This window comes from Prionailurus viverrinus, chromosome B3 (genome assembly GCF_022837055.1).
Source record: "Prionailurus viverrinus isolate Anna chromosome B3, UM_Priviv_1.0, whole genome shotgun sequence".
Taxonomy (NCBI): Eukaryota; Metazoa; Chordata; class Mammalia; order Carnivora; family Felidae; genus Prionailurus; species Prionailurus viverrinus.
In genome coordinates this window covers 31,466,716-31,494,354 of record NC_062566.1, presented here as the reverse complement: position 1 = coordinate 31,494,354, position 27,639 = coordinate 31,466,716, and the positions used below count along the sequence as shown (strand labels likewise).

The window sequence follows — 27,639 nt, the reverse complement described above, 5'->3', positions numbered from 1 at the left end:
AATTTGACAAGAGAATGTATGTATAAGATAGAGCTGGAGGAACCAGGGAGGGAGAACCCAGGAAACGTGAAGGGGGGAGAGAGTACGCCAACATGATGTGGTGATATGGAAGCGAGACGCGGAGTCTGGCTGTGCAGGGCACCGCACAATAGGACACTCCTGTGCGGGAACCCCGCTGACCTCTGAATGCACGCTGGACTGGCCCTTCCGTTGGACTTCTTGTACTGTAGTAAAATAAGCCCTCAGTTTCCTCATGGGAAAATGGAAGGGGATGGACTTCATTACATCTGAGCGCAGCCCGGAGACGCAGACAACTCGCGCCTCACTCCCGCGGTCGCCTAGGAGACGAGCGCCACTTCCGGCAGAGCAGTCACTTCCTCTGAGGCCCCGCCCCTTCCCCGCGGGCGGGCGCTGATTGGCCCGTTTGAAATGCGCCGGGCGCGAGCTCACCTGGGCTCGCGGCGGCGTCGACCGGCTTCTCTGAGCGCCGCGCCTAAGCCGTGGAGTCCCGCTTCCCGTGGCCCGTCCCTGCGGCCTGCCGCCCTCGCCAGCCCGCCAGATCGAGCCCGGCGTCCCGCGCGCGCCTCCGGGCAGCACGGAGCCCGCTGCCATGAAGCCAGCGTGAGTACCGGGCCGGGCCGGGGCCGGCGTCTCCCGTCGCAGCCGGCCGCGCGGTCTGCACGGAGCCCTACGCGGCCCGGGCCGCTGCCCCCCAAAGTGGGAGCCCCCGCGTGGGCCGCTTAGGGGGAACCCGGGCGCGGAGACTCGGCCGCGGCGCGCCCTCCAGCCTCCACCCCGCCCTCTGCCGCCCGGAGCCCGGCGTCCCGCCCCGGCCTCCCGGGGGCAGGAAAGGTCGGCCCACGGGGGGAGCGGGGAGGTCTGTGCCGCGACCCGAGTCCCCGTTAGCCGGGGTGCCATCCACCTGGTTCCGGGACCGCCGCCCCCAGCCCTTTCCCTCCTGTCCGCCCGCTCGTCCGGGTTGCACTCTGCCGCGGTAGTGCGGGCCGGGGGTCTCCCCGCGCGCGGGCTGTGCCCCGGGGTTGAGGGCGCCAGGAGGCCTCGGTCTTTGGAGGGCCCTGGCACCCGGGAGCGCGGCGTGCTTTTCTGAGCCTAGCCGGTGCCCTTGAGACGGAGACCAGTTTCTGGGGCCGGTGACAGCCCCGCTCCGCCCACGGGCGCCCACGCCCACATTCCAACACCCCCCCCCCCCCCCCCCCCCGCAGTCGGTCTGCGTTGCTGCGCTGTGCGGAGCACTCACCGCTCTGGGTACAGCAATCCCTGCGCGGAGGTGAGGGCTGTCATTTGCAAAAAGCAGCTTGTTCTCTTGAGGCCAAAGTCAAAATATCTTAAAAAAAAAAAAAAAAAAAAAGAAAAAAAAAAAGGTTGAGTTTAAGTAAACCTACCGTAATAGTTTGTACTTAAAACACTAATTTGCTTGTTTCATCCTTGGAACATGTTGAGAAAATATTTTAATAATCCGTAGCCCATGCCAGTAATTTCACTTAATTTTGATGTTAAGTGTTCATCTACACGACAGATATATGTGGGGGTTGGTGGAGGAAAGCGGCATGCTGGAGAAATTGGTGAACTGAAGTCAAAATATCTTTTTCCTTTGTTTCTAAGAGAGCAAGAGAAATTGCAGTTTGGAGACTAAATTTTGTTTGGGGACAAAGGATGATAGCGTGGAGAACTCAATAAACAGTTGTTCCTTAAAAGTATAGACCTTGATCTTGATGAAAAAATGGATCCGTCCATCTGCATTTTTATTTTTATTTAAACAAAATTTTTAATGTTAATTTTTGAGAGAGAGGGCACGAGTTGGGCAGGAGCAGAGAGAGAGGGAGACACAGAATCTGAAGCAGGCTCCAGGCTCTGAGCTGTCAGCACAGAGCCCAACGCGGGGCTCGAACCCGCAAGCTGTGAGATCATGACCTGAGCCACCCAGGTGCCCCTCCATCTGCATTTTTATAATTTGGTGAAGCCAATAGCTTGTCAGTCTGCCTTGGCAAGGGCCATCAGAGCGGTGTGTGTGCTTGTGGGCATAGATAAGTGCCTTCAAGATGAGTGTGGTCAATTATCTGTAGATTTTTCAACTTTGTCATGCTTCTGTAAAATTGTTCAGGAAAATATGCAAACTACTTAAAATACAGAACTATTCAAACAGTAAGTAGGCACATCTAGAACCAAAAATGTCTCCTAAACCCAGTTTTACTTCTGCATTATGTGTGTCACATTCTTCTAATGCAGCATATTCTTCTGCTATTTGGGGGGTGAGGTTTTGGAACTGCTAAGGGATAACTTTATAAGCTCTAGGAAGGTTGTCTCCCTGTGAATTGTAGGTGAGGTTTTTGTACGTTGGTTTGAACAGAATTTTTTTTTAACCCATGACCAGGAGGACTAAGACGCCCAGGAAACTTCTAGTGAAGAAAGGATCCCAAACGAGTCTTAAAGACCCAGTTGGGGTAAGGTCTCTCTGTGAATTTGTTTGTGTGTTTTTTCTTCAGTCCTTTTCCGTCTTCTGTGTGTGCTTGGAAGGGATGGAGATCTCAGCTTTGAGATTCTGTCTCCGTGTAGGATTCTTTAGTCCAGCAAAATGAAGTCTTTGGTTGTCAATTGCATAACTCCTGTAACTAATTATGATTTGAACAATTAGATGATGAAAAATGTTCTTCAGCTGTCCCAGAGAATTCTTCCTACTCTCGGCTGGAGGTAGGACTTTCTGCTCCAGTGAGCGTCCTCCCCATTTCACCACCATTCAGTAGTACTTGATGGCCTGCTTCATGAAGACTGTGCTGTAGAATAGCTAAATTCAGTCTAGTAAACTTCTCAAAATTGCACATACTTCACTAGTTTCAGACCTGGGACCTTGCTTTTAAAGTCAAATGCAAAAAATAGTAGTTTGATTTGCTCTGAGGTATTTTCGCTCTGTCCTTCACTGGCACAGGAATGTGTCTCTTGTTCTAAGTTGAGGGAACTAGATGCTTTTTGCAAGCTGAATAGTTTTTCCTCAACCCTATCACTGATTGAGAAGATGTGTTTAGGGTGTTGCACTTTATACTTTATTTGTATATTTATTGCGTGTTAAGCTGTCAAGTTTTGCTTGACATTCAGTTTCAAACAATTCTAACAGCTTTTCAAATTCTCACTGTGTAATGTTGATTTTAGAGATTTTTTAAATTAGTAATAGTATAACTTTATTAAATTTGTGCCTGTACGACTGAAGAGAAGCTGTGTGACTTTGACGCTTTTGTTATCCAAATTTACTTCAACTGTAGGTGCATTTAAAAATCTCTCTAATGTCTAATATATCTGTGTGCATCTGACCATTTCTGGTAGCAAGTTCTGGTTTTCATGGCTCTAAGTTTATATGAATCTCTAATATCGAGAGACCAAATGTTGAACGAACAAATGGGAAGCTTAAATGAAAAGTCAGGTAAAAAGTCAACCTTTGTTCTTAAAGTCCCTTCCTGTATTTTCAGGTATACTGTAGGGTGCGCCCACTGAGCCTTCCTGATCAAGAGTGTTGTATAGAAGTGATCAATAATACGACCGTTCAACTTCATACTCCTGAGGGTTACAGACTCAACCGAAATGGAGACTATAAGGAGGTAATTGCCATTGGACCCAAGCTATTTTTACTTGATACGATTTACTCGATTTTTCCTGAAGGGCTTTTTCATTTTTTTCCATTTAACAAAATTCACGTTTCTACTTTTTTGAAAAACTTGTTTATTACTTCCCTATAACCACCATATATAAAGTGTGGCTAGGCATACGTCTGGTATCCTAGAGGTAGAGGATTGCCTTTATAATGTAATTTCTTGTACTGGATATTGTTTTTTAGAGCATGTCAGGGATCGTTTGATGCAGAATGATTGTGCTAGGTGGCTATACACACACACAAATTCTATTTCATGAGCAGATTAAAGTAGCAATGGCGGGGGGCACCTGGATAGCTCAGTGGTTAAGCGTCTGACTTTTGGTTTTGGCTCAGGTCATGATCTCACAGTTTATGGGTTCAAGCCCTGCATCAGGTTCCATGCTGATAGTTCAGACCCTGCTTGGGATTCTCTGTTCCTCCCCTGCTCGCTCTCTCTCTCTCTCTCTCTCTCTCTCGCTCTCTCAAAATAAATAAAATAAACATTTAAAAATAAAATAGCAATAGGCATTGTGTTTTTGTTTCGACCTCTTGTGAAGTGTTATTTTTAGTAAAATCTTGAGCAAAGTGAGTTGAATGCAGTTCAAGCATCTTGCACTAAAGCTGCAGGGCAGAAGATTTTATGGGTGAGACACAATCTTTGCCTTTATGGAGCTTACAACTTAACTGGGGGCACGGATAGAAACAGGTAACCTTCGTATCGATAGGAGACAGACAGGTGTGCTGAAAGAGATGGACTATGGGAATGCAGAAGAAAACGTTTATTTGGGCCGTTGTCTCTACTGTCGAGCTGTCTCACTCGTGTGCACACTGCTCTTGTGAAACCGTCAGAAGCCCACCAGTGGTCTCCGGGCCGCTAACATTTTGACAGACGCCTCTTGTCCTCATAATGTATTTCTCAGCAGTCCCCTCCTTCCTGAAGCCCTCTGCCGTCTCCCCGTCCAAGTCTCTATGTTCTCGGCTCTCGCTGGCCACTCTCTGCAGGTTCCTCTTCCTTTTCCAACCTCTCAATACTGAGGTGCCCTCACCCAGGACTCTCTTCTCTACCCTTTCTCATGGCTTTAAATGTTGGTTATGTGACAGTAATTCTGGAGTTGATCTCCAGTCGAAACCTGTCCTCAGCTCTAAAGTCAAACGTCCACTGTCTGGATGTCACAGAGGCACCTGAAATTTTACACGTTCCCTCTAAATCACTTCCTCCCTTGACTTCTGTCCCAAATAAATGGTACCGCTGTCTCTTCCCCTTGTATCTCATGTATCAGTAGATTCTATCCCTTCTCCAATGTGAAACTGTCCTTTTGTTTCTATCTCCACTGCCACCACCCTTGTCTCAGCCCTGTTATGAATCACCAAGACTAGTACTTCTCAAATGATCGGTGCTGAAGGAACAGCTTTTTAAAATCTTCAGTGCATCGTGACTGATCCTTTTGTGCAGCTTTGCCATCTGAGTGAGACCATGGAGAACTGAGCTTACAATCTGTTCAACGAGATGAGCCTCCTGATCACGTGCGGGGATGCTGCAGCCGTGTCAGGTGGCTACAGAAGTTTCTAAATTTACTCTCCATTTCTGTAGTTATCTCCTCCTAGATAGGAAACAAGCAGCTCTCAGAGAGGTCCACTGGTTTGCTGACCCTACTTTGAAATCTAACTGGACTGCTCGCTTCCACTCTGAATCTTATTCTCCAGTCCATTTTCTAAAAGCCTCCAGAGAGATCTTTTAAAGCATAAATCCGATCTGACCTTTTTCCTGTTTAAAATCTTTCAAGGCAGAATGTCTTTAAATGGGCAAAACCCTGCTTAATTTGCCTCCTGTTTCTCCACCCTCCTCTCTTAGTACTCATCCGATCCTCTGAGTTCCTTGGATAAGCCCAGATCCTGCTTCAGGCTTGTTGTCTTCGCCTGGACTTTTCTTTCTCTTGGCTCTTAGCATGGATGGCTCCTCATCTTTGGATTTCAGCTTAAAAATCGCCGCCTCAGAGAGACTGTCCAGACGACCTTATCGGAAGTAGCACCCTTACACCTTAGCCCCTTCTCTCCCGCTCTGCCCTTTATGTGCTTCCTTGGTAGCACTTACCGCATCTAGAGGTTTGTTTTTTGTCTCTTTCCCCTGCTGTCGTGTAAGCTTCAAGGATATGCACCTTCTCTGCCCTGTGCCCCATTCAGTGAATATGGATGAAGCACGAGTGGTCTGGAAAGGCTTCATGGAGGACTGGGTTTTCGAAGATGTCAGATAGTTGAGAGTTGACTTACCATGAAGAACTTCACTTCTTTAATTGGACTTACTTTCAAGCATGTATAAGTTGACAAAAAGTTTGGTGGGGATTAGTAGCTCTCATTGCCTGTGACAGAAGGCAGGGCCGAAAATTGGAAAGGGTGCTGGACTGAAAATGGCTGCAACCAGTCAGCACTGTAGGCTTGGGCAGGTGCCTGCCCTGGGCCTTGCCTTTCTTTACTGGAAAGGAGGGGTTTGTTCACAGGGACTTGGAGGTCATCTGACTAACCTGCTGGTACTATCTGAGGTGTGTCCTTCCTGGTCTGATTCTTTATACTTCTTATGAACTCTACAGCTGATCTACAGGATTAGAATAAAAACTTCTGCAAAGTGAAGAGTTAGCCTAGCCGAAGTAGGCTGTGTGTGTGATCTATAACGAGCTGTAAAATGAACATAATTCACAGTATGTAATCACAGGTGAGAGTGAGACGAGTCACTGCCATGCGAAGGCAGTGCCTGGCCACTGCTCAGGGTCAGCTGCTGTCTTATTATATATTTGAGTACTAATCGGTACGTGTCTCCTCTTGGGGGGACGAAACTGCTACTTTAAAAAACGTCAGGGTTGTGATAGTGATATCTGTGCAGGCTGAATTTCCTTAAATTCATTCCTGAATTTAAGGAAAAGGGTACGAAACAGGAAAGGCGGTCCCGCTTGACAAAGGCTATACTCTGTAATAAATTCCAGCCAATACTTATACAACAAATAACCTAGCACTGACGTTCATGAAGCAAAACCTGTAAGAAGGTCACAGACAAAACCGCAAGGTCTGTAATACAAAAAAACTAAAAAATAACAAAAATGGAAATAATAGAACTCCAGCCCCTGCCCAGTTAGGACAATTTAATTGACATTAAAATATACTTATAACCCCCAACCTAATTTTCCAGGTAGGAGTTTGGTAATATTTTTTGGTACTATGATTATAACTTTGTAATAATCCTATTTTGATAGAGATTTGATAATTGAAGTGATTTTTTCAAGGTCACGATTTATTTAAAATTTCATAGAAGAACTCAGGAAATTAAATTTATAGTTCATTTCTGGTTTTAAAACAGTACAATAAGACACTTGGTTTTATGCTGCTGTGCCATTTAAAAATTTTTTTCTTAATGTTTTTAAATTTATTTTTGAGAGAGAGAGAGAGAGAGAGAGTGAGTGAGCAGGGGAGGGGCAGAGAGACACAATATCTGAAGCAGGCTCCAGGCTCCAAGCTGTCATCATAGAGTCCGATGTGGGGCTGGAACCGGTGAATGGTGAGATCATGACCTGAGCTGAAGTTGGCCGCTTAACCGACTGAGCCACCCAGGCGCCCTGACTGCTGTGTCACTTTAAAAGAGCAAACTAGTGTATGGAGTAATAATGCCCGATGATTTTCACAAGTTCGTAACTGAGTCATGGTCATTTTTGCTCTTTGTCCTCTAAAATCTGCCGTGGTCTGTGACGTGTTAGTGGGCTTAAGACTTCTACATTCTCTTCAGTAGTTATAACTGTAAATCTTTATCATTTATAAGTGGTATAATTGAGGTACATCATGACTTTTTTAAGGGTTCCAAATTTAAAGACTTCATGGTTTTCCTTTGTGTCTACACCTTGAAGCAACATCTGAATACATTAAAACAGATGTATTTCTAGCTTAGAGTGAAATGCCATTCATATGCTTTTTATTTCTCCCGTCTCCACAGACTCAGTATTCATTTAAACAAGTATTTGGCACTCATACCACCCAGAAGGAGCTCTTTGATGTTGTGGCTAATCCCTTGGTAGATGACCTCATTCATGGCAAAAATGGTATGGGTACTGGAGTTTTCACTGCGTTTTCCTTTCTGTCTGCCTCATAAAACTCTTTTGATACTTATGTATTTGATTAGGGTTGGTCTTGAACTCACATTTAATTTGTTAAATGTGGTATAAAACATTAAGGGTGGTATAAACCCTGTTTTTTTGAGCTGGTTAATTTTACGTGTCTTTTAATGCTATGAAAGAAGGAAAAAGAGCGGAGGACTTAATCTATAACTCGATGTGACTTGCTACATTGTAGGTCTCCTTTTTACATATGGTGTGACAGGCAGTGGAAAAACTCACACAATGACTGGTTCTCCAGGGGAAGGAGGTCTGCTTCCTCGTTGTTTGGACATGATCTTTAACAGTATAGGCACATTTCAAGCCAAACGATATGTAAGTGTAATTCTTTTGTGTTGTGACTAGTTCACCTGAGGGCATAGAGACGGAGATACCTGTGGATATAGTGTTAAGGGAGAACTCCTAATAAACTGGGTACATTCTGAAACCTTACATAGTAAATGTTTCTTATTTCTGAACTAGGCCTCTTACTACTTAAGTCAAATCTAAAAATCATGGTCTGATTTTACCCTCCACTTCAGGTTTTTAAATCTAATGACCGGAATAGCATGGATATACAGTGTGAAGTTGACGCCTTGTTAGAACGGCAGAAAAGGGAAGCCATGCCCAATCCAAAGACCCCCTCTGGCAAGTAAGTAATTACATTTGTGTGTGACACTGGCCTGAGGGGAACCCTGTCTGGTGGTTTCCTCAGGCACCCGGGATGGTGAAAGTGAAGGGTGGTTGGTCTGACGGTTGACTGCAGTGAGATCAAAGTTGAGGAATGTTCTTAATTAAGTTTATTTGCTCAGATGTCCTCTTTGGTTTTGAGCACAGTGTTCTTGAATTACTGTTTAGAGAAGGTGCCGCTCTTGGTGGAGAGGGTATAAAAGCCGGTGCCATGTGTCTGCGGGAGGACACGGCGGTGCTGTCGGCTGACCAGGAGCATGGACAGACTGCTTTACGCACCGCTGTTTGCGGTGACAGGCCGCTTACGTTCTCTCTCTCAGTTTCCTCTTGGGATCTTTACTTTTGATTCGGACTCACAATGAGTAAGCAGATTTTTTGGCCCTTTTCTTTTTTCAGACGACAAGTAGACCCAGAGTTTGCAGATATGATAAACGTACAAGAATTTTGCAAAGCAGAAGAGGTCGATGAAGACAGTGTCTATGGTGTATTTGTCTCTTATATTGAAATATATAACAATTACATATATGATCTGTTGGAAGAGGTGCTGTTTGATCCCATAAAGCCTAAGTAAGTAGTGGAGAGAGTCCCACCTTAGGTGCTTAACCTTGGGGAAGCCACTCGACCTCAGTGAGCTTTAGTTTCCTCGGTGATAAATGGTAATCATACTTTTGTTTTCAAAATGAAAGGTAACTTGTGTATCGTACGGTTGGCGTTCGGTGCATAGTTTTATTCTTGACCGGATCTGCAGCTGTGTCAGGGCACCGGGGGGTTAAGGTGTCTAAGGAGAAGAGAGACCTGAATACTCCCCTTAGACATTACTTTTGAAAACTCTTGGCCTCGGGGCTGTTATCTTGAGAAGCATCGTGATCACATAAGGAAGTGTCCTAAGGGTGAGGGTTACCTGCGGTTACCTTTCAAGAACCGAATATCTAGTGTCGGGAGTTTGTAGCCACATTAACCATCTGTGGTCAGTGACCTCTACGGGGAGGAGCCCAAAGCTATTGTCTATACAACTAATCCAGGTCTTGTATCACTGATTCATACATAGGAAGTGATCTGTAGCGTCACTCTGCCAGAGTTAAAAGACAACTCCTTAGATTTCCTTGGGTCTTGGCCTGCTCAGACTGAAGAACAACTCCAACCTGGCATCCCAATCCGCGCCTGTGCCAGGGCAGACTCTGGAGTCTCATTTAACATTAGTATCTTGCTCTTGAGTTGATGGTTTTGTTCTCAAGCTAAATGTTTATCTTCAATGCTGTCTTCGTTAGAGCCTCTCAGAACATAAATAGGATGTAGACCTGTGTGTGTGTGTGTGTGTGTGTGTGTGTGTGTGTATGTGTGTCTAATTGAACATTATTGGAGAAACAGCTGGATATTTAGAAAACCATCAGACTGAAAGAGTTTAATAAATTACATTAAACAATGTACAGATTACTTACTTTCCCATTTGTTTCAGAGTATCGGTCACGTGTACCCATTTTCCTAAACTTTTGTGATGTCATTCGTTGCTACCGATCCCTTGCCTTTTTGCTCACGTGCCAAGGTTCTTTTTTGGTGGGTTCTAAATGCGATCATTTTCAAAGAAGCCTATCTTGGTTTTATTTGGTTTTACGAAAGGAAGGCTGACAAATGTGCCTTGCACGCCTTGTAACAACCATTCTGGTAACTCCTTGAGTGAACCCACCGGGTGCGTATTTGGCCCTGAATTCGGATTTAATTTGTGAGAGTGGTGCTTAGCCGGCTCTTCCAAGCTGGTTAACTTTTAAGTGTTTTTACATACGATGAAGAAACATTACAAGTGGAGGGTTTTGAGGAGCCGATCCTGTGACTGTCACGTAGCTCACACCCTCTTCCTTCGGTAGGTGGAACAGCTGCAGCACGCCCATGAGGAGCACAGAATTTGTGTATGTGACCATGCTGACTCTTTTCTTAAGGAGAAGGGTGTGGTTGTACTAGCGGCTGGCATCTGTGGCGAGTCTGCACGGAGCTGGTGTGTCCTTGGCACTGGGCTGCCTGCTGCCTCTAAGCCCCTCCCTGCTTCCCAGCAGCCTGCCATTCACTGAGCAGTGGTGGCCGGCACTCGCCTGTGCCCCCACCGTGCATGAGGCAGGCCGAGCAGGTGGCGCCCTTCCTATCCTTATCCTACCGTACAGACTGGAACTCGAGCAGCCACTCTGAAAGGACTGCCACTCCTGGTATAAACCAAACTCTTCCTGAATCTGTCTTCTGCGGACTCTGATGTCGGGACCGGCTCTCTCTTTTACAATCAGGGAAATGCCAGCTAGATTCTGATGCTTAACCTGTGCATGTGATGTTGCCGTCTTACTATTTTGATCTCTACTTGTTTAGAAAGTGTTTTGTGTGCTTCATTAGAACAAATTATAGCAAAGCTTCTAAAACAGTGTAGGTTCCTGTTCTCCTGTTATGTAACTAATCTTGACTATACATCCTTACACTTACCCAAGTTTAATGTTTTTCGGAGCTCTTGCCTAGGCTTATTCCCTTATAAGAATCGATGTCATGTTGCCTGGCATTTTAGTCCTAGTCCTAAACTGAGATCTTAGTATCCCATAATTTAGGAGACTAATGTTTTCTTCTTTCTCATAGACCACCACAATCCAAATTGCTTCGTGAAGATAAGAACCATAACATGTATGTTGCAGGATGTACAGAAGTAGAAGTGAAATCTACTGAGGAGGCTTTTGAAGTTTTCTGGAGAGGTTAGAAACCACGCTAACATTCAGAAAATCTGAAACAATAAGTATACTCCTGAGAGTTGCTACTATAATTTAACAGCAGTTAAATTTTTAGTACTGTAGTGATCGAATTCAGGTTTAATCAGTGATGTCTCTGTCATCACAGGCCAGAAAAAGAGACGTATTGCTAACACGCATTTGAATCGTGAGTCCAGCCGTTCCCATAGCGTGTTCAACATTAAATTAGTGCAGGCTCCCTTGGATGCAGATGGAGACAATGTCTTACAGGTAAATGTGTAGTGTGTGGAGTTTTTCTTGTTTTAACTGAAGCTTTAGTTTTTGGAACTAGAGTTAAAACAGGGAAGTTTCGCCGCAATGAAGACTGCTCTAGAATTATTATAGTAGGTGATGACGTTTAAAAATTGTTGCACTAGAGAGTGTAGTTCTGGGAAACTGGCTATTGAATCTGAGAACCTGGAATTCTGCTGTGAAAAAGGTTTACAAATCTTTCTAAATCTCTTTAATAGAGGAGATAAAGTGAGAAGTAGGTACGGATCATTATTTTATCTCTGAAGACTCATTTTGTATGTGGGAATTCAGTTAATGGTTTTGAAATGTCAGCAGTTAACTTCCCAGGGTAGGTACGGTTCAGGAGATGACAATTCTAAATTGTTCTTCTCTTGGCTGATAGGCCAGTAGGGCTCCTGTCTGCTGATCACTCGTTACTACTGGGCCTGTCGTGCTACAAGGCTTACATCAATTAGTAAAAGCATTTGGGCCGGAGTAGAAATCATTTAATAACTTTAAGCTATTAAAGTGTAATTCCATTTGGAACTGAGAAGGTCTCCTCATGGCATGACTACAGCAGGGTATTGCAGACCACCAGGATTCGAATTTTGATTCCTGTTAATTTACTAGCTGTCTGACTGGTTATAAACTCTTTACAGTGTTGTGAGGATTAGAGCAGGGAGTGCATGTAGAGTTCTTAGGCCAGTGCCTAAGAACTGACTGACAGCACTCGTAAATGTTAGTTAGAAAATGCTTGTAAGTCAAGCCTTCAAATACACTTGCTTTCCTTTGAATCACATCTAGTAATATCAGTTATGTACCTCTTTTCATTTCTTATTCTACAATTAGAGTATTATGAAATTGTTTGATTATAAAATTGTCAAATATCCGGTTATAGAAAAATTAGGACAGGTCTTTTCTAGACTTAGCAGATGCGGACTGAGCTCCTGCTGCATGCTAGGTGCTAGGTGAGATGCCGGAGGGAACAACACTGGTTGAGAGGCAGTCCCTGCTTTCGTGAAGCTCATGGTATAATGCAGACAGCAGACGATGGGCAAGTCCTTGTCCCCTTCACCAACCAGTGTATTCATTTAGCCCAGATGCCTTTAGCAGACTCTTCCCCCAGAACATGTATCCTTTGGCCCTACCATTTGTATTGTGCAAATGTTATATTCGTTAAGACTTAATAATTTGTTGACAGGAATGTAATTAAAGAACACCATAAACCAGTTACACCTTGTGTTATTGGCATTATGATCTTCCTTTCAGGAAAAGGAACAAATCACAATAAGCCAGTTGTCCCTGGTAGATCTTGCCGGAAGTGAAAGAACTAATCGGACGAAGGCAGAAGGGAACAGATTACGGGAAGCTGGTGAGCAGAGCACAGTACTACTGTGATTGCTACGACTTTCCAGAACTTGCAGTGTCAGTCTGTCATCTGCTTATTGATAGGTGGTAATTTGATAGTTTAGAGGCTAAAGTTAGGGGTCAGTGCTGTTTCTTTAGTTATGCTGGTTTGGTGTCAATATATGACCATACACTGACTTAAGAATGAAGATAAGCAGGGCGCTGGGGTGGCTCAGTGGGTCAAGCATCCAACTCTTGATCTCGGCTCAGCTTGTGATCCTATGGTTCGTGAGATTGAGCCCCACGTCGGTTTGTGTGCTGACAGTGTGGAGCCTGCTTGGGTTTCTGTGCCTCTCTGCCCCTCCCCACCTGGTTCGCTCACTTGCTCTCTCTCTCTCAAGGTAAATAAATAATCTTAAAAAAAAAAATGAACGAAGAAAAAGTGATTAAAATGAATATAAAACAAGTTACATTCATATTGTATCTATTGCCAGTAATGTAAGTACTAGGCCCTTAAACTTAAGTGATTTAACAGTTATTCCAACATTCATTCTGGTGAAAATTGGCTTCTGGAGATGGGAAAAATCTTTGAACACAAAAACAAATTGAAAGGGAATCTGTGTTTTGTTGCTGGTGTTGTTTTTAGTCTCTTATTAGTGTAGCTATTCATGTTACGTTTTACACATAATAGCATTCATGGAGTACCTACTGCGTGCTGGTATCTGAACACTCATCCAATCTGGGTGTGTGTGTGTGAGGGCAAGTTTGGGGGGAAATGGCAGAGTCAAGGTCACTGAAATGGTGTGGGCTGATGACCTATGACAACTGGGGTGGCAGAGCAAGGCGAGGTCACGAGGATCCTTGTCTGTCATACTAAAAAGTCTGAATTTTGTCCTGAAGGAATAATGGTGGTTACCTATTATTAAAGGACTAGTGTGTATCATAGTATCTACTATGCCTGGGCTTGATTTCTTGATTCTGACTTTTCAGGACTGTATCATACCCATTTTTCAGATGAGGAAGTGGGCTGGGAGAGATGAATTTTCCCAACACTGGAGCCCGGGTGAATTCTCAAAGCTTGTGTCTTTCTGCTGTTATACGGGGTCCTTAAAGTCAATGAGGAATTAGTCTTTTAGAAAGATTGTTTTCCTATGTAGAGAATTAATGTACCGAGGCAGGTCTAGAGATAAGAACAGCAGTTGGGAGCCTTTTGCAGTAATTCACACAAGCCATCATGTGACCTAGAGGCAAGGGTTGGACAAAAGTGAGCCAGTTTAGGAAGGCCACCTGGATGTGGAGAGGCAGGGAGAGGCAAGGGCAGATCCAAGATCTTGACTGAGGAGAAAGCAGTCTGAGGTGCAGGTGTGGGCGGTTCGAGTTTGTGTTGGACACGGGTAGCTTATTCCGGTGAAGTGCCTAGTAACTGGACGTAGAGGTGCACACATTTGGAAGGAGAGCTGACTGGAGGTTTACAGCTTTAGGTTTTGCCAATATGACGGAAGCAATAGGGGAGATGAGATTATTCTTGGAGGACAGAAGGGAACAGGCTGAGGGCAGAGCCTTGAGGAACAAACACTTGAGGTAAATGATTTAAAGAGCCTGGAAGGAGAGAGAAGGTGGTAGCCAGGTGAGATGACAAAAAAATCCACATTATGTATATGTAGATAGAGAATCTGGGATCCAGGGTATGACAAAGGATTAACCTTGATGGGAAAAGAGGTTTGTCTCAACGGAAGAAAGTAGAAACTGGAGGGTTCTGATGCTTTGGGGAAAAAGCCAGAAAGGACTACCAGAGTTACTAGGATGAGGAACAGGTGTGACTAAAATTAGGCCGGGGGCATGAGAAGAACGGGAGATGGTGGGGGGGGCCCAGGTTTCCAGAGGTGGTGCGGTTCTGAATGACAAGGTTCCAGGGCCCGTCATAGCTGCGCGGCTCCCGTGCTAAAGGGAGAACAATGTGCTGAGGGAGTCGGGGCCTCTGGCAGCTTGTCAGAAATGACCCGGGCGTGTAGGGGGAGCACTGAAGGCATGGCAGCTAGGGACTAGGAAAAATCTTGCTGGCCTCCCTCTGCTCACCGTCCTTATAAAATGTCAGGCTTTAGAAAACAAGCAACTTTTACTTAGGCTGCGGGGGGAAGCGGCACTGCCCTGCTGTAGTTAAAGCGCCGCAGGGCTTTGCGCCGTGGCTGCAGGGTGAAGCCCATGGACGCTTCACAGAAGATTTCTGAATGAATAATATAAAATACATAGGATCACAAAGGAAACCGATTAGATTAAAATGCGTTTTTAACAGTATTCTCAAAGCATTTGTCATTACAGTAATTTACATGCTTCCTTATTAATGCCTAAAGATCCACCAGGAGGTCTTAAAACTACATAATTTCAAAGCAGTAATGAACATAAATATCTTGAGATCAGCAATAAACTGTAATGTGCTATAAAGTTACCTGTGATTTCTACTGATAAAAATCACAGGTATCACTAATACTACTTTTTGGCCTATGCTCGTAATTGAAAGGAACTGCTAAATTTCAGAAGTCAGTACAAAATAAAGGTGTAATTTATTTCCCATCCAAGTTTGCAGACTCCCCCAAATGTGCCCATGGATAACATGGACCCTGGGTTCAGAACCCCTGGCAATTAGGGAGAGATGGATGGAGCCCTCTGTGAGAGGTGTGAGGAGGTGGGGAAGTCTAGTAACAGGAATTTGGGTTCCAGAGAACACAACGGAAGCAGGAAGGACACTGGGAGTTGGGGTCAAGGAGGAGGACTCATGAACCATGGGACATTATGGAGGCACAGACGAGCTCTGTTTTGAGAGGTGGCCAAGGATGAGAGCATGGTGGGAGTTAGCTGACCTTAATCAAGGTTCTAAAATGAACAAATTGCTACGTATGTGGGAAGGGGGAGTCTCTGCAAATGGGATCTCCTGCATCATGGGAGGCTTAATTAATCTGTCAGACTTGCCTTGGCTCAGAAATCCAAACAGTGGTCAGAAGTAACAATTATGCTGCCCAAGGAATCCTTGTCTGGATGTGGAAGGGACGCAGTTAGCTGGACCCTAAGACCCATGATTGTTAGAAACACGAGGCCCTCCTGGTGCAGGGGACACTTCAGTGCTGATGGAGCCAACTACAGCCTGAAATTGTCATGCTGTAGAGAATATGTTAATAGAGAATATTAAACATCTGCATCTAATACACTCTCTCACAGAATTTAAGATTTGGAAGAAACTTTATGGGCCAGGAAGTGTAACGTTGCATTCCTTTAACTAGAATTCTTGAGGGATGGGATTTAACCGCTCTCAAAACACTGCTATTATAGAATGTTCCTGCCAGGCCATATGGGAGTGATCTTGAAATTAGCCACTATAACCTGTTATCTGTAATTTCCTATAGTATTTCTGGGGTTTTTTTAGTGTTTATTTTTTATTTTTATTTTTTTATAAAATGTTTATTCTTGAGAGAGTGAGAGCGGGGGAGGGGCAGAGAGAGACAGGGAGACACAGAATCTGAAGCAGACTCCAGGCTCTAAGCTGTCAGCACAGAGCCTGATGTGGGGCTCGAACTCAGGGACTGCGAGATCATGACCTGAGCTGAAGTCTGATGCTCAACCAACTGAGCCACCCATGCGCACCCGTGTTTATTTTGGCGGGGGGGGGGGGTGGGGGGGTGTGGTGGCGCAGAGAGAGGGAGACAGGGAATCTGAAGCAGGCTCCCGGCTCTGAGCTCTGTCAGCACAGAGCCGGATGATGGGCTCGAACCCCCAAACCATGAGATCATGACCTAAGCTGAACTCGGATGCTCAGCCAACTGAGCCACCCAGGCACCCCTCCATATATTTCTATGAAGTAGGGATTTTATAGGCAAACAGACCACACTCTAGCTACTTTAATGTTCTCAAATGTCTTCTGTCTCTATTTTTCTGTCAGGAAACATTAACCAGTCATTAATGACACTAAGAACATGTATGGAAGTCTTGAGAGAAAATCAAATGTATGGAACTAACAAAGTAAGCAACAGCCTTTCATCATTTCTGTAGCTTTGTTTGTACGCACTGTTTGGCCTTATATATTTGGATTTGAATTTATTTACAGATGGTTCCATACCGAGATTCAAAGTTAACCCATCTGTTCAAGAACTACTTTGATGGGGAAGGTAAAGTACGCATGATCGTGTGTGTGAATCCAAAGGCTGAAGATTATGAAGAAAGCTTGGTAATTTTAACGTATTTATCCTATAAAGTCTCAGAGTTTCTATGGAGAAAACAACTATTTGGATGTGAAGAATGACATTCTAAATATTTTTAAAATTGATACAGAACCATTAGTTACGGAACTAATGACCAATCTATTATTTCATTAAGTAATTTCTGAAGAAAGGCTTGGATATGTTTATTTAAAAAAAAAATTTAAAAACTTCCCATTTGTCTTGTATCTTAGCAAGTCATGAGATTTGCAGAAGTGACCCAAGAGGTTGAAGTGGCAAGACCAGTAGACAGGGCAATCTGTGGTTTAACTCCTGGAAGGAGATACAGAAACCAGGCTCGGGGAGGTCCAGTCGGAGACGGTATGATTTGGTGTTACATCATGTGCACGTTTGTCAGTCTCTCTTCAGATGTATTTTACATGAGACAACAGTTTACTTCCCTTCCTCCCAAGAACGAAGGGGGGTAAAAATTTCTGAACCAGAGTATAAATGAGATTTCTTTTGTTACATACTGTAACTTTTCCCCCCCACTCTTCCTCTCTTTGTAATTCATTTTAAAGGAAGTATGATTGTGACAACTCTAAGTGCATGGTTAATTGAACCGGGGGTTGGGGGTTCTAATCACAGTGTTAAACTTGTTTAAATAAGCTTTCTCTCCTGTGTAACTTCTTGTAATTTTTTTATAATTCAACACAGAACCACTGGTTACAGAAGTAGTTTTACAGAGTTTTCCACCTTTGCCATCCTGTGAACTTTTGGATATCAACGATGAGCAGACTCTTCCCAGGCTGATTGAAGCATTAGAGAAACGACATCACCTACGGCAGATGATGATCGAGGAGTTTCACAAACAATGTAAGGGCCAAAAGCGGTCTGCGATCATTTCACCTCCAGAAATAGGCAGTGAATCGGAGTTCTTTGGTAGGGCAGATCTTTAAGGAAGGGTTATTTCTGCACTTAGTACTCAAGGCATTGTTTAATTAGACTGACACGGAACCTTCCCACAGATCATAAAACAAAAGAAAGAGGTGGGTGGGTGTGTATACGGTCCCTTTTTAAAATTTACACTGATGGACACAAAAGAGTGGAGTAATAGCTACTTTGTTTTTAGTTCTTACTAGTCACTTACTTGCAAGGCACTTCACATATATTACATCTTTTTTTATCTATAAAATTTTTTAGTTTTTTTGTGAGAGAGAGAGAGAGAGAGAGAGCACGCGCGCATGCAAACGGGGGAGGGGCAAAGAGAGAGTGGGATCTGAAGCAGGCTCCAGGCTCTGAGCTGTCAGCACAGAGCCTGACGCGGGGCTTGAACTCATGAACCGTGAGATCATGATCATGACCTGAGCCGGAGTCGGATGCTCAACTCACTGAGCCACCCAGGCGCCCCACACGTATTACATCTTAATAACGGTCTTTGGGCGAATTACTTCATCATGTATTTCTTACTCTCCATGTCTGCACAATGGAGATTTTAGTTGTTTTATCTAGGAGGGTGTCGTGGGGATGAGATGATTTATGAAAATCATGTAGAACAGCGAACAGCCTGGTATGTAGTTAAGTGCTCGGAAACAGATCAACAATTTTTATCATCGTCGGTTCATTTAAATCTTCGTAAGAAAGGTGTGAGATGAGTGGTATTTATATCCGTCTTGAAATGAGGAAATGTGCTCAGAAAAATTAAGTAACTTGTCAAGTCCCACAACTGATCCTAAATCCAGTTTTCGCACTTGTTTTGAAGCAAATGACTTAACCTGTAAGGGTTGACGAGGGAATGTCATAGTGCATAATGAAAGGCCCAGTGTTTTCCAGTGAAAAACAGCCTTTAAGAATGTCTCTCATAGATTTCTTTCTTTTTTTTTTTTTTTTTTAAATTTAGAGAGAGAGGGAGAGGGGGGGGCTGGTGGGGAGAGGAGAGAGTCTTAAGCAGGCTCCATGCTCAGTGTGGAACCTGCCTCAGGGCTCGTTCCCACAACCCTGGGATCATGACTCGAGTGGAAATCAAGAGTTAGATGCTTAAAGCAACTGAGCCACCCAGGTGCCCCTCACACTCTTTATGGACTAACCCTCATGATTTGCTGACTAGCTACATTTTACAAAGTACCGACTAGTAAAAGTTGATTCCACCGGTCATCTTGGAATTGGAGTAAACTTGGCCTGCATGCTTTTGTTTCAGCTATTACTTTCAAAGCCCTGTTGCAAGAATTTGACAATGCTGTTTTAAATAAAGAAAACTACATTCAAGGAAAACTAAATGAAAAAGAAAAGGTGATCTCAGGACAGAAGTTGGAAATAGAACGGCTGGAGAAGAAAAACAAAACTTTAGAATACAAGGTTTGTGCCGGCATCATTTATGGGCGTACGTGCTGGCCGTTGAGCACCGCGCTCTCTGCCTTAGCTGTTCTGCTGTAGAGCCTCTCACCACTGCGTTCTTACTCGTCCTCGCCTCACCCCAAAGACAGGAAATGGGAATGAAAAGCATTCAAGGGATAATAATGCTCTTTAATTTTATGAGTTAGACTTTAGCGATCGATGGGAATGTTCTTGGACCAAACAGGTGAGTTTTCCAGAGGGCTCTCTAGAGTTCGGCTCTGCTCGTAGCTTGCTTTTTGACTTCTGGTGAAGCACGTTTGCTCTCATTAACTGAGTGTCATTTAGGGGGTGCCCATTCATTCCAGAGAAGCCCATCTCAACCAACACAGTGTTCTCTGGTCTGAGAACAGCCTAAAATAGAGAATTCAGGTCTTACTCTCAGGGGAAACTTATTTTCACACAAAGTCGGTTAAAACATCTTTTCTGTGAGAAACTCGTTTAAAAGTTCTCGCTTCTAGGAATGGAGGTAGGAATTCAGGTGAGAGTTTAAAGGAAACTGCTTTCTCCCTGATTTTTCCTCCCACAACTGTGCCTGCATAAGCAAATTCTGCGAGTTTATTTCACAGCTACGTGCAGTGTTTACGTGCCACACACTGAACAGAATGGTCTGCTTCCCCAGATTGAGATTTTAGAGAAAACGACTACCATCTATGAGGAAGACAAGCGCACCCTGCAGCAGGAACTCGAAGCTCAGAACCAGAAGCTGCAGCGGCAGTTTTCTGACAAACGCAGACTGGAAGCCAGGCTGCAAGGCATGGTGACAGAAACGACAATGAAGTGGGAGAAGGAATGCGTGAGTGTCGCTCCTAGCGTTCCGCACTCGCGTCCCCGGGGGAGGGTGTCCGCGGTGGTGGCGGCGGCTCCAGCAGCCGCTGCCCGCCCTTCCAGCTCCTGACCAGTGACCTGGCCTGGCGAGCACGGGAGGGACGGGAGGACTGTCGTTCTTGGCAAACGATGCGTCCGGGTGACGCGCTGCGCCCGTCTGGTGTAACTGAATTAGATGTGCGTCGCTGTCGCCAACCTAGGAGCGTCGGGTGGCAGCCAAGCAGCTGGAGATGCAAAATAAACTCTGGGTCAAAGATGAAAAACTGAAACAACTGAAGGCTATTGTTACTGAGCCCAAAGCTGAAAAGCCAGAGAGACCTTCGCGGGAGCGGGACCGGGAGAAAGTGACCCAAAGAGCCGTCTCTCCGTCACCAGTACCTGTAAGTTATGTGGTTGTGGAGTAACCCGCACTGGAGAAAATCTGTTCGGATTAGGTGACTTTCTCTGATGAGCACTTGTCGTTTGTATTACTTACTGTGTTTCGCCAACTTCTCTGCATAAATATCTCTAAATTTAGCCATCAACGCCAATTCAGTGCATTCGGTATAAAAATTTTTTTAACTCAGTAAAACGAAGTCTAGAGTTGTCTTCGTGCGCTAAAATTATAGAAAAGCAGTGAACTGTTTCTCTCAGTGTTTGTCTCGCTCATTAACGTCTCTTCCATTTTTTTAGCTTTCTAGTAACTATATCGCTCAGATTCCCAACGGCCAACAACTCCTGAGCCAGCCGCAGCTCCATAGGCGCTCTAACTCTTGCAGCAGCATTTCTGTAGCTTCCTGTATTTCGGAGTGGGAGCAGAAAATTCCTCCGTACAACACACCTCTCAATGTCACATCTGTTGCAAGGCATAGGCAGCAGGAGCCAGGACAAAGTAAAACTTGTGTCGTGTCAGACAGAAGGCGAGGGCTGTACTGGACCGAAGGCAGGGAGGTGGTTCCCACATTCAGAAATGAGGTAGAAACAGAAGAGGACCGCTGCTGCAGGGTTAGTGCCAGCATTCTCTTCAAGTATTGTAGCCACAGAGCGTCATCTTGGGGGCTTTCGTGTGGCGGTTGCTTTTTTTGTTTTTGGTTTTTTGCCGTTTTGTTTTTTCATTATTTTATTTTATTATTATTATTTTTGTGTGTGACTTGATTCAGAAAGCTCAACGGAAGACGGGTGAGCTCCAGTATAAATAAGGTCTAATTTCTCTGTTAATTTTTTGGAGAAATCACCCTGAAATTGAGGCCTAGCTCTTCAATCTGAAAAAGCTGTAACGTATCTGGTAACAGCAGCCATGCCAAGGAACACAGGTCAACCGGGCTGGCCCGGAGCAATCGTGTTTTCCTCCGCAGTTGCTCCTAAGCACTCCAGACCGGGGTGCGAGTGCTGAGGGCGGTTTCCATTGGTTTTTCCTTTTGGTTTCCTTTCCTCAAATTTTTTTTGCCACTTTTGACCTTTTGTTTTTAAAAATGTTTTCTCAAAATGTTTTCTATTTTGAAAAATCTCAAACTCAAAAGCTGAAAGAATGGCACAGTGGCTTCCTTCCCCCTTACCTGGATTTACCAGTTATTATCTATATAGATATGCAATCTTGTTTTCCTCAAACTTTTGAAAGTCAGTCATACACTTTGTGGTGCTTCATCCCTAATGAGGACTGTCCTGTATAAACAGTCTTTACCAAACCCAAGAAAGTTCACATTAATTGAATAAATATCCTCTATTTTTAATCCATGAGCCTAACAAAGTGAATGCCCTGCAAGGGCTTATTATCTATCTTTTTTTGATTTTCATGACATTCAGTGTTTTTGAATACCCCAGGTCTGTTGTGAAACTACTGAAGGTTTGCATGTCCAGTAGTTGCTTTTAATCTGAAGAGCTTTATCTCGATTTACAAGGGCTTGGCCTCAGTCAAGGGTGTTTAAAGTCATTCCTGTTTAAGTTTTCTTAAGGATTAAGATAAACTTTTTACTTTGAATCTGAATAAATGGGCCAAGCTAATATTGTGAATTTATATTTAGTAAAATTTTAATATGGCTTTTAGAATTTTTCTTTTAACAAGTTAATAGTATTTGCTTTAGCCTTTCTTGTACAATTTAGGTACAGATAAGCTTCGTTTAGATCACCTGCACTCCTGATTATTCAGGAATAGTGATGAATTAATTGCAAGGTATTTACCAAGACCCTGCACAGATGTGTTCTAAAGTCGGAGTTTTTTACTTTGCAGCTTTTGCTTTAAACCTTTTTAGGGAGAAAATTATGGTGATAGAGTTTCTGATCAAGTCTAATAAATCCCCTTTATTTTTCATGAAAGTTTATAGACTGAACACTATTCAAGGCCTGCTTGTGCCTGGTCAGCATTAACGTGTTATCCAATTTGGCTCTGAGATACTTAAGAGGATTTACTAGCGATCCTTTAACTTCTCACTTGAAATCAAATCTCTTTAGAAGTGCAGCAAAGTTTAGGCTAGTATCTACACATCTAGGTTTATTGGCCAAAAATTAAGTCAGGTGGACTGAATTTACACTACTGAAGTGTAAATTTGAGGAAGAAATTTTAAATATCTTCGAGTAGGTAAATGATAGTAGATTGTAAGAACTATCTTTCTGAAGCTTGTTTCATAATCTATTTACTGCCAAATGTGTTCAGGAAAACTATCATCTTTGCTAAATGGTAACGACGTGCAAACTGAAACAGATTGTGAGAGAGCCTGAGGCCACTTTAAGAATGGAAGGTTTCCTAGTTGCTCTGAGGCTTGGGCATCTTGCATGGCAAACTGACTGCCCACGTTCTGTAGCAGCATCATTTCTCACCAGTGCTTCTGCTGTTGCTTGTGCTTATTAGGGGAAACGCTGCAGTTCTCCAGACAGGCATTTTATTTTTTTTAATGTTTATTTGCGTGTGTGTGTGTGAGAGAGGAAGGGAGGGGGAGAGAGAGAGAGAGAGAGAGAGAGAGAGAGAGAGAGAGAATCCCAAGCAGGCTTCCTGCTATCAGAGCAGAGCCCGACATGGGGCTCGATCTCACAAACTGTGAGATCATGACCTGAGCCAAAATCAAGTCAACCGAGTCACCCAGGCGACCCAGACAGGCATTTTCAACTTGGGATCTTCATAGGCAACCAGCTTGGAAGGGTTTGGCCTGTAACAGACTGTTTCATTTGCTTTTAGTTATACAAAAGGAGATGTTTGAAGCAGTGGGTATCTTTGGAACTATGTCCTGTGTGTGAGATACCTTTTCTTAGACTGAATGTGCTAAATTTAACTTCCCCAAATTTACATGATAGTTGACTGGAAGCAACTAGTTTTTTATTGTGTGACTGATGGAGACTAATTTGATACTGTATTTTTAGTTTGGTTCTTAGAACCTTCATGAAATGTTTGAGAAAAATAGTTGGTATGTTTTAGCCATCACTGTGTTTGAACTTTTCATGAAGTTCTATTTGAACTTTTAAAGTCTCAGAAAGTACTCAGAAGTAGTTCTTTTACGTTCTCTTGATCATTTTATACGTAGAATTCCTATTATACCTTATGTTCTTTAGCATTTTGTACATACAGGCCATTAGCTTTCATTTTTTTGTCCGTCTCTGTAGAAGGAGTGTTTTCTCTTTTGTTTAGAGGCCTGTGACATGTTTCAGGCTTTTACTGACCTTATTTGGAGCCTTTAACACAGTTGTGGACCTAACAGATTACCTCACAACGACAGGCACAGATAACAGTTTTGATCAAGAATGTGAAATGAATGGTCTTGAATATACCACCTACACAGGAAAGCCTAGTAGCATTATCAGAATTTTTCCTTCCATTTTGTTTTGTTGAAACGGAAGCTCCCTGGCAGAACGTAGAACATACAAGATGGTTTTAAGAGATGTTTGTGGGTTTTGTGTTTAAATACAAAGAGAACATTTAAATCATTTGAGTAACATATTTAGCTTTTGAAAATGTTTGTGCATTTGTTTTGATACGATCATCAGCTAATGTAGCCAAACCTGCTGCACTTCTAATAATACCCTTAAATTAATTCTGGGTTATGCTTGTTTCTTGATTCCTCTTTCAACCTGATCAGAACGCACCACCAATTCGTCTCCGACACAGACGATCACGCTCTGCAGGAGACAGATGGGTAGATCATAAGCCTGCCTCTAATGTGCAAACTGAAACAGTCATGCAGCCACATGTCCCTCATGCCATCACAGTATCTGTTGCAAATGAAAAGGCACTAGCTAAGTGTGAGAAGTATATGCTGACCCACCAGGAACTAGCCTCCGATGGGGAGATTGAAACTAAACTAATCAAGGTAAAAACAAATTTACACTGGACGAAAAACATACAAAATGTCAACTTCACAAAAAACCACTTAATCTTCTATTCCTTTGATGACACACAGGCGGTGTCAACGAAGATAAATGGGTGTTGATAAGACCTTTTTGACCTTTGTGTCTGTTCGTTAGAAAACTAACTGCTCAGGCTATGAATCTGCTAAACTACAATTAAATCAGCTGCTCTGTACTGAATGAGGCTCAGATTCTCCGGATCCTCTGTTAGAGGATCCTATTATATACTGTAATTAATATAGTTTTAACCACTACTTTAAAAGTAAGCCCAAAGAACTTGTACTATTTGTCAGTTCTAGGTAAAAAGCCCACATTAAAATGTGACCTATCAAAATGTCTTATTATTGAGCTACCCAGAGCCCTTTCCCTTCCCTTCCTGTAGAAAAATTTTCCTTTGATTGCAGAGTCAATGAATAATTGGGGAGTAAAAGGCAACTGGGAAAAAATGTTTTTCATATCAAATTTAATTTAGATGATGATTCTTAGTATAACCAGAGTTACAAACATGACTGTACTGTCATTTGAATATGAGGGGTGGGGTATACCCAGAGGAAAGTATAAGTGCCTTTGAACATTTAGAAATTTCTGGTAGATTTCTTGATCCTTGGTGTGGTTTTTATAGAACAAAAAGGAATATTCTGAAGAATGTTACTGATGATACTGCACTGGACTTTTGTTTAGTGAGAGATAATTTCTGAAGTATTTTAATAGTACAGACCCAGCAGTTAGAAACACCATCTGGTTTTGTGGATGGGACTTTATTGGTTTATGGAGAATCTCAAGTTCAGTTTGAAACATTTATCACTTGGGATATCAAAGTGTAATGGTGACCTTTTCTCTTGACTTCAGGGTGATGTTTATAAAACAAGAGGTGGTGGACAATCTGTTCAGTTTACCGATATTGAGACTTTAAAACAAGAATCGCCAACTGGGTGAGTGACCATCAAGGGCTATTGTTTTCTTAGCTTGCTTATTCTTGTAGAACACAACATCCTATGAAATGTATCATTAATTATCTGAAGGAGTGTAGTGATGTTTCCCTATTTTTAACATTGTTCCTGTTCCTGGACGCAAAATAATTGTTGCGTATTGTTTCCCCTTTTTTTCTGTAGGCGAAAGCGAAGATCTTCCTCGGCAGCACCTGCCCAACCAGATGGTACGGAGTCTGAATGGACCGATGTAGAAACAAGGGTAGGGGTAAATATTTGTTTAATAAAAATAAGGGGTAACCTATTTTTAACCCCCCTGCTTATTGTTTGTCTGGCTCTTGGAAGCAGCTGAGGTCGGATCTCACACTGCCAGTGCAGCCTGTAGTTCTGTTCCTAGCAAACCTGCCAAGGGACTCATGCTCGTTTGGATCGGCTCTCATTGGAGCTCTTTGGTTCAGAATCCTTGTTTTCAGTGTACGAGAATCAGGTCAGAGAGCGTCACTGCAGAGTGACAAGAATTCACATCAAATTGGTGGGAATCTTCACACAAGCGCAACTTCCCTGTGGAACTGTTACTCCTGACGAGAGGCTCCCCTGGGAAGGGCAGGTGGTGTTAGGAGGCCATTTCTTCCTCATCTAAACCGAGGAAATTACCCAGATGATGTCTACGGACACTTCGAGCTCACCATCTTTGTGGCTTAAGTCAAATAAACTGCAGATACCTGCTATTTTAGCATAGCTGTCTGTGCTGCACTAGAAAGCAATGTGGGGTGTCACCTTGGCTGAACCCATCTGAGCAGAACTGCTTTATAGACTGCACAGAGGAGCTGATCTTTTCCTCTTCTGTAATTTTCCTATCAGTGTTCTGTGGCTGTGGAGATGAGAGCAGGATCTCAGCTGGGACCCGGATATCAGCATCACGCACAACCCAAGTGAGTCCTGACTAACTGGGCCTTTCTGTGTGGCTTCTCCCTTCTCCCTACCGTCCACTTTAAGAGGACATTATGAGGTTTCTGTTTACCCCTTGGAATATCTGGGTGCTTTGGCAGACTGCCGCAGTCGGTGCTGAGAACCTCAGAAGGCTTGGGAAGAGCAGTAACAGGAGGTGATGGAAGATTGGTCACTCTTATTCGTACTTTGCTAATGCTCATAAAGCTCTCAGATCTCAGAGGCTGAACTGAGATCACCCACAAGGAGGGGAGGCTGGAGGCTTTAGTCAGGGATGACAGCAATTTCTGTCATTCATTCTTTCTGAACATGCCTCTTGGTCTCATTATAGTGGTTAAGTGTTCAGTAAAATAAAACGGGGTGGCCGAATTTACGGTAGGGGAAGGAATCACACATTTCCTTCTGTTAAATGCATACCCCATTCTTTTTCCATGTTAGTAAAACCCTTTCTTTTCATATGTCTACCTATACATGTCTGTGTGTCCATTTTTAACACAGGTATTCCTCAGGCAAGTTGGAAAAGTACCGCAGTAGGATAAAGGCGGGAAGTCCTGCTTTTAAAACTTAATATTGGAGACTCATAGTTTATAACTGTTACTTGCTATCTCAGGATCTGAACTTTCCCATGATAAAAGAGTTCTTGTAAAGTCTTCCTAGGAGATCTAATTGCTATGGATGTATCACTGATCGCAAAAGTCAATACTAAATGCTGGTTTTCACATTTTAGGCGCAAGAAACCTTGACCTACCGGTTTCAGTAACGAGAGAACATTTTCATTTGTGTTGGTGATGTCTCCAAGCAGAGCCAGCAGTCTTCAGAGTCACCCTGTAGAACTGCAGCTTTGTTGAATACCACAGACCTCAGATACATCAGATGCTGGTGCAGATCAGAGATTCCCCCGACGTTTCCAAAGATATCTAGGATTCAGCACACTTTTTATATTATATGCCTTGCCATGTGAACTTTTTAATAATGCTATTATTTTGTATATTTCTTGTATACTTATAAACTAATTCACACAAGTGTTTTGTCCTAGGTGATTAAGGAAAAATATATTTAGATCACACTTTTTTATTGTGACTTTTCCAGCTCTTGTCTGAATACTTCTTAAGGGTTTATAAACAAATGCTGCTATAGCTTAGCTGCAAGAATGCACTTTAGACATATTTGGGAATTCAAACTTTCAAAATAAAGATGTCAGTGACTGGCCAATACTAAAACCATTTTAGGAAGTTGTTTTGAATTCTGTATGTA

General features: G+C 43.4%; 1 protein-coding gene across 8 annotated transcripts; it reads left to right on the top strand.

Moving 5' to 3' along the window:
- Window positions 1-467: 467 nt before the first annotated feature.
- KIF23 (kinesin family member 23) lies at window positions 468-27,639 on the top strand. 8 transcript variants are annotated; one of them, XM_047861775.1, is made up of 24 exons: window positions 468-621; window positions 2,393-2,462; window positions 3,480-3,608; window positions 7,614-7,719; window positions 7,970-8,106; window positions 8,313-8,422; window positions 8,857-9,027; window positions 10,323-10,364; window positions 11,068-11,180; window positions 11,323-11,444; window positions 12,714-12,816; window positions 16,723-16,802; window positions 16,888-17,007; window positions 17,233-17,359; window positions 17,696-17,854; window positions 19,176-19,333; window positions 19,992-20,165; window positions 20,398-20,577; window positions 20,870-21,181; window positions 24,241-24,471; window positions 25,358-25,440; window positions 25,621-25,664; window positions 26,299-26,369; window positions 27,113-27,639. In XM_047861775.1, the coding sequence occupies exons 1-24, from the start codon at window positions 611-613 to the stop codon at window positions 27,143-27,145; spliced, it is 2,886 nt and encodes a 961-aa protein (XP_047717731.1). In that variant the 5' UTR covers window positions 468-610; the 3' UTR covers window positions 27,146-27,639. The 8 variants fall into 8 exon arrangements, with proteins under 8 accessions (XP_047717731.1, XP_047717730.1, XP_047717729.1 ...); XM_047861774.1 differs by having other exon boundaries at window positions 25,621-25,699; XM_047861773.1 differs by having other exon boundaries at window positions 25,621-25,705.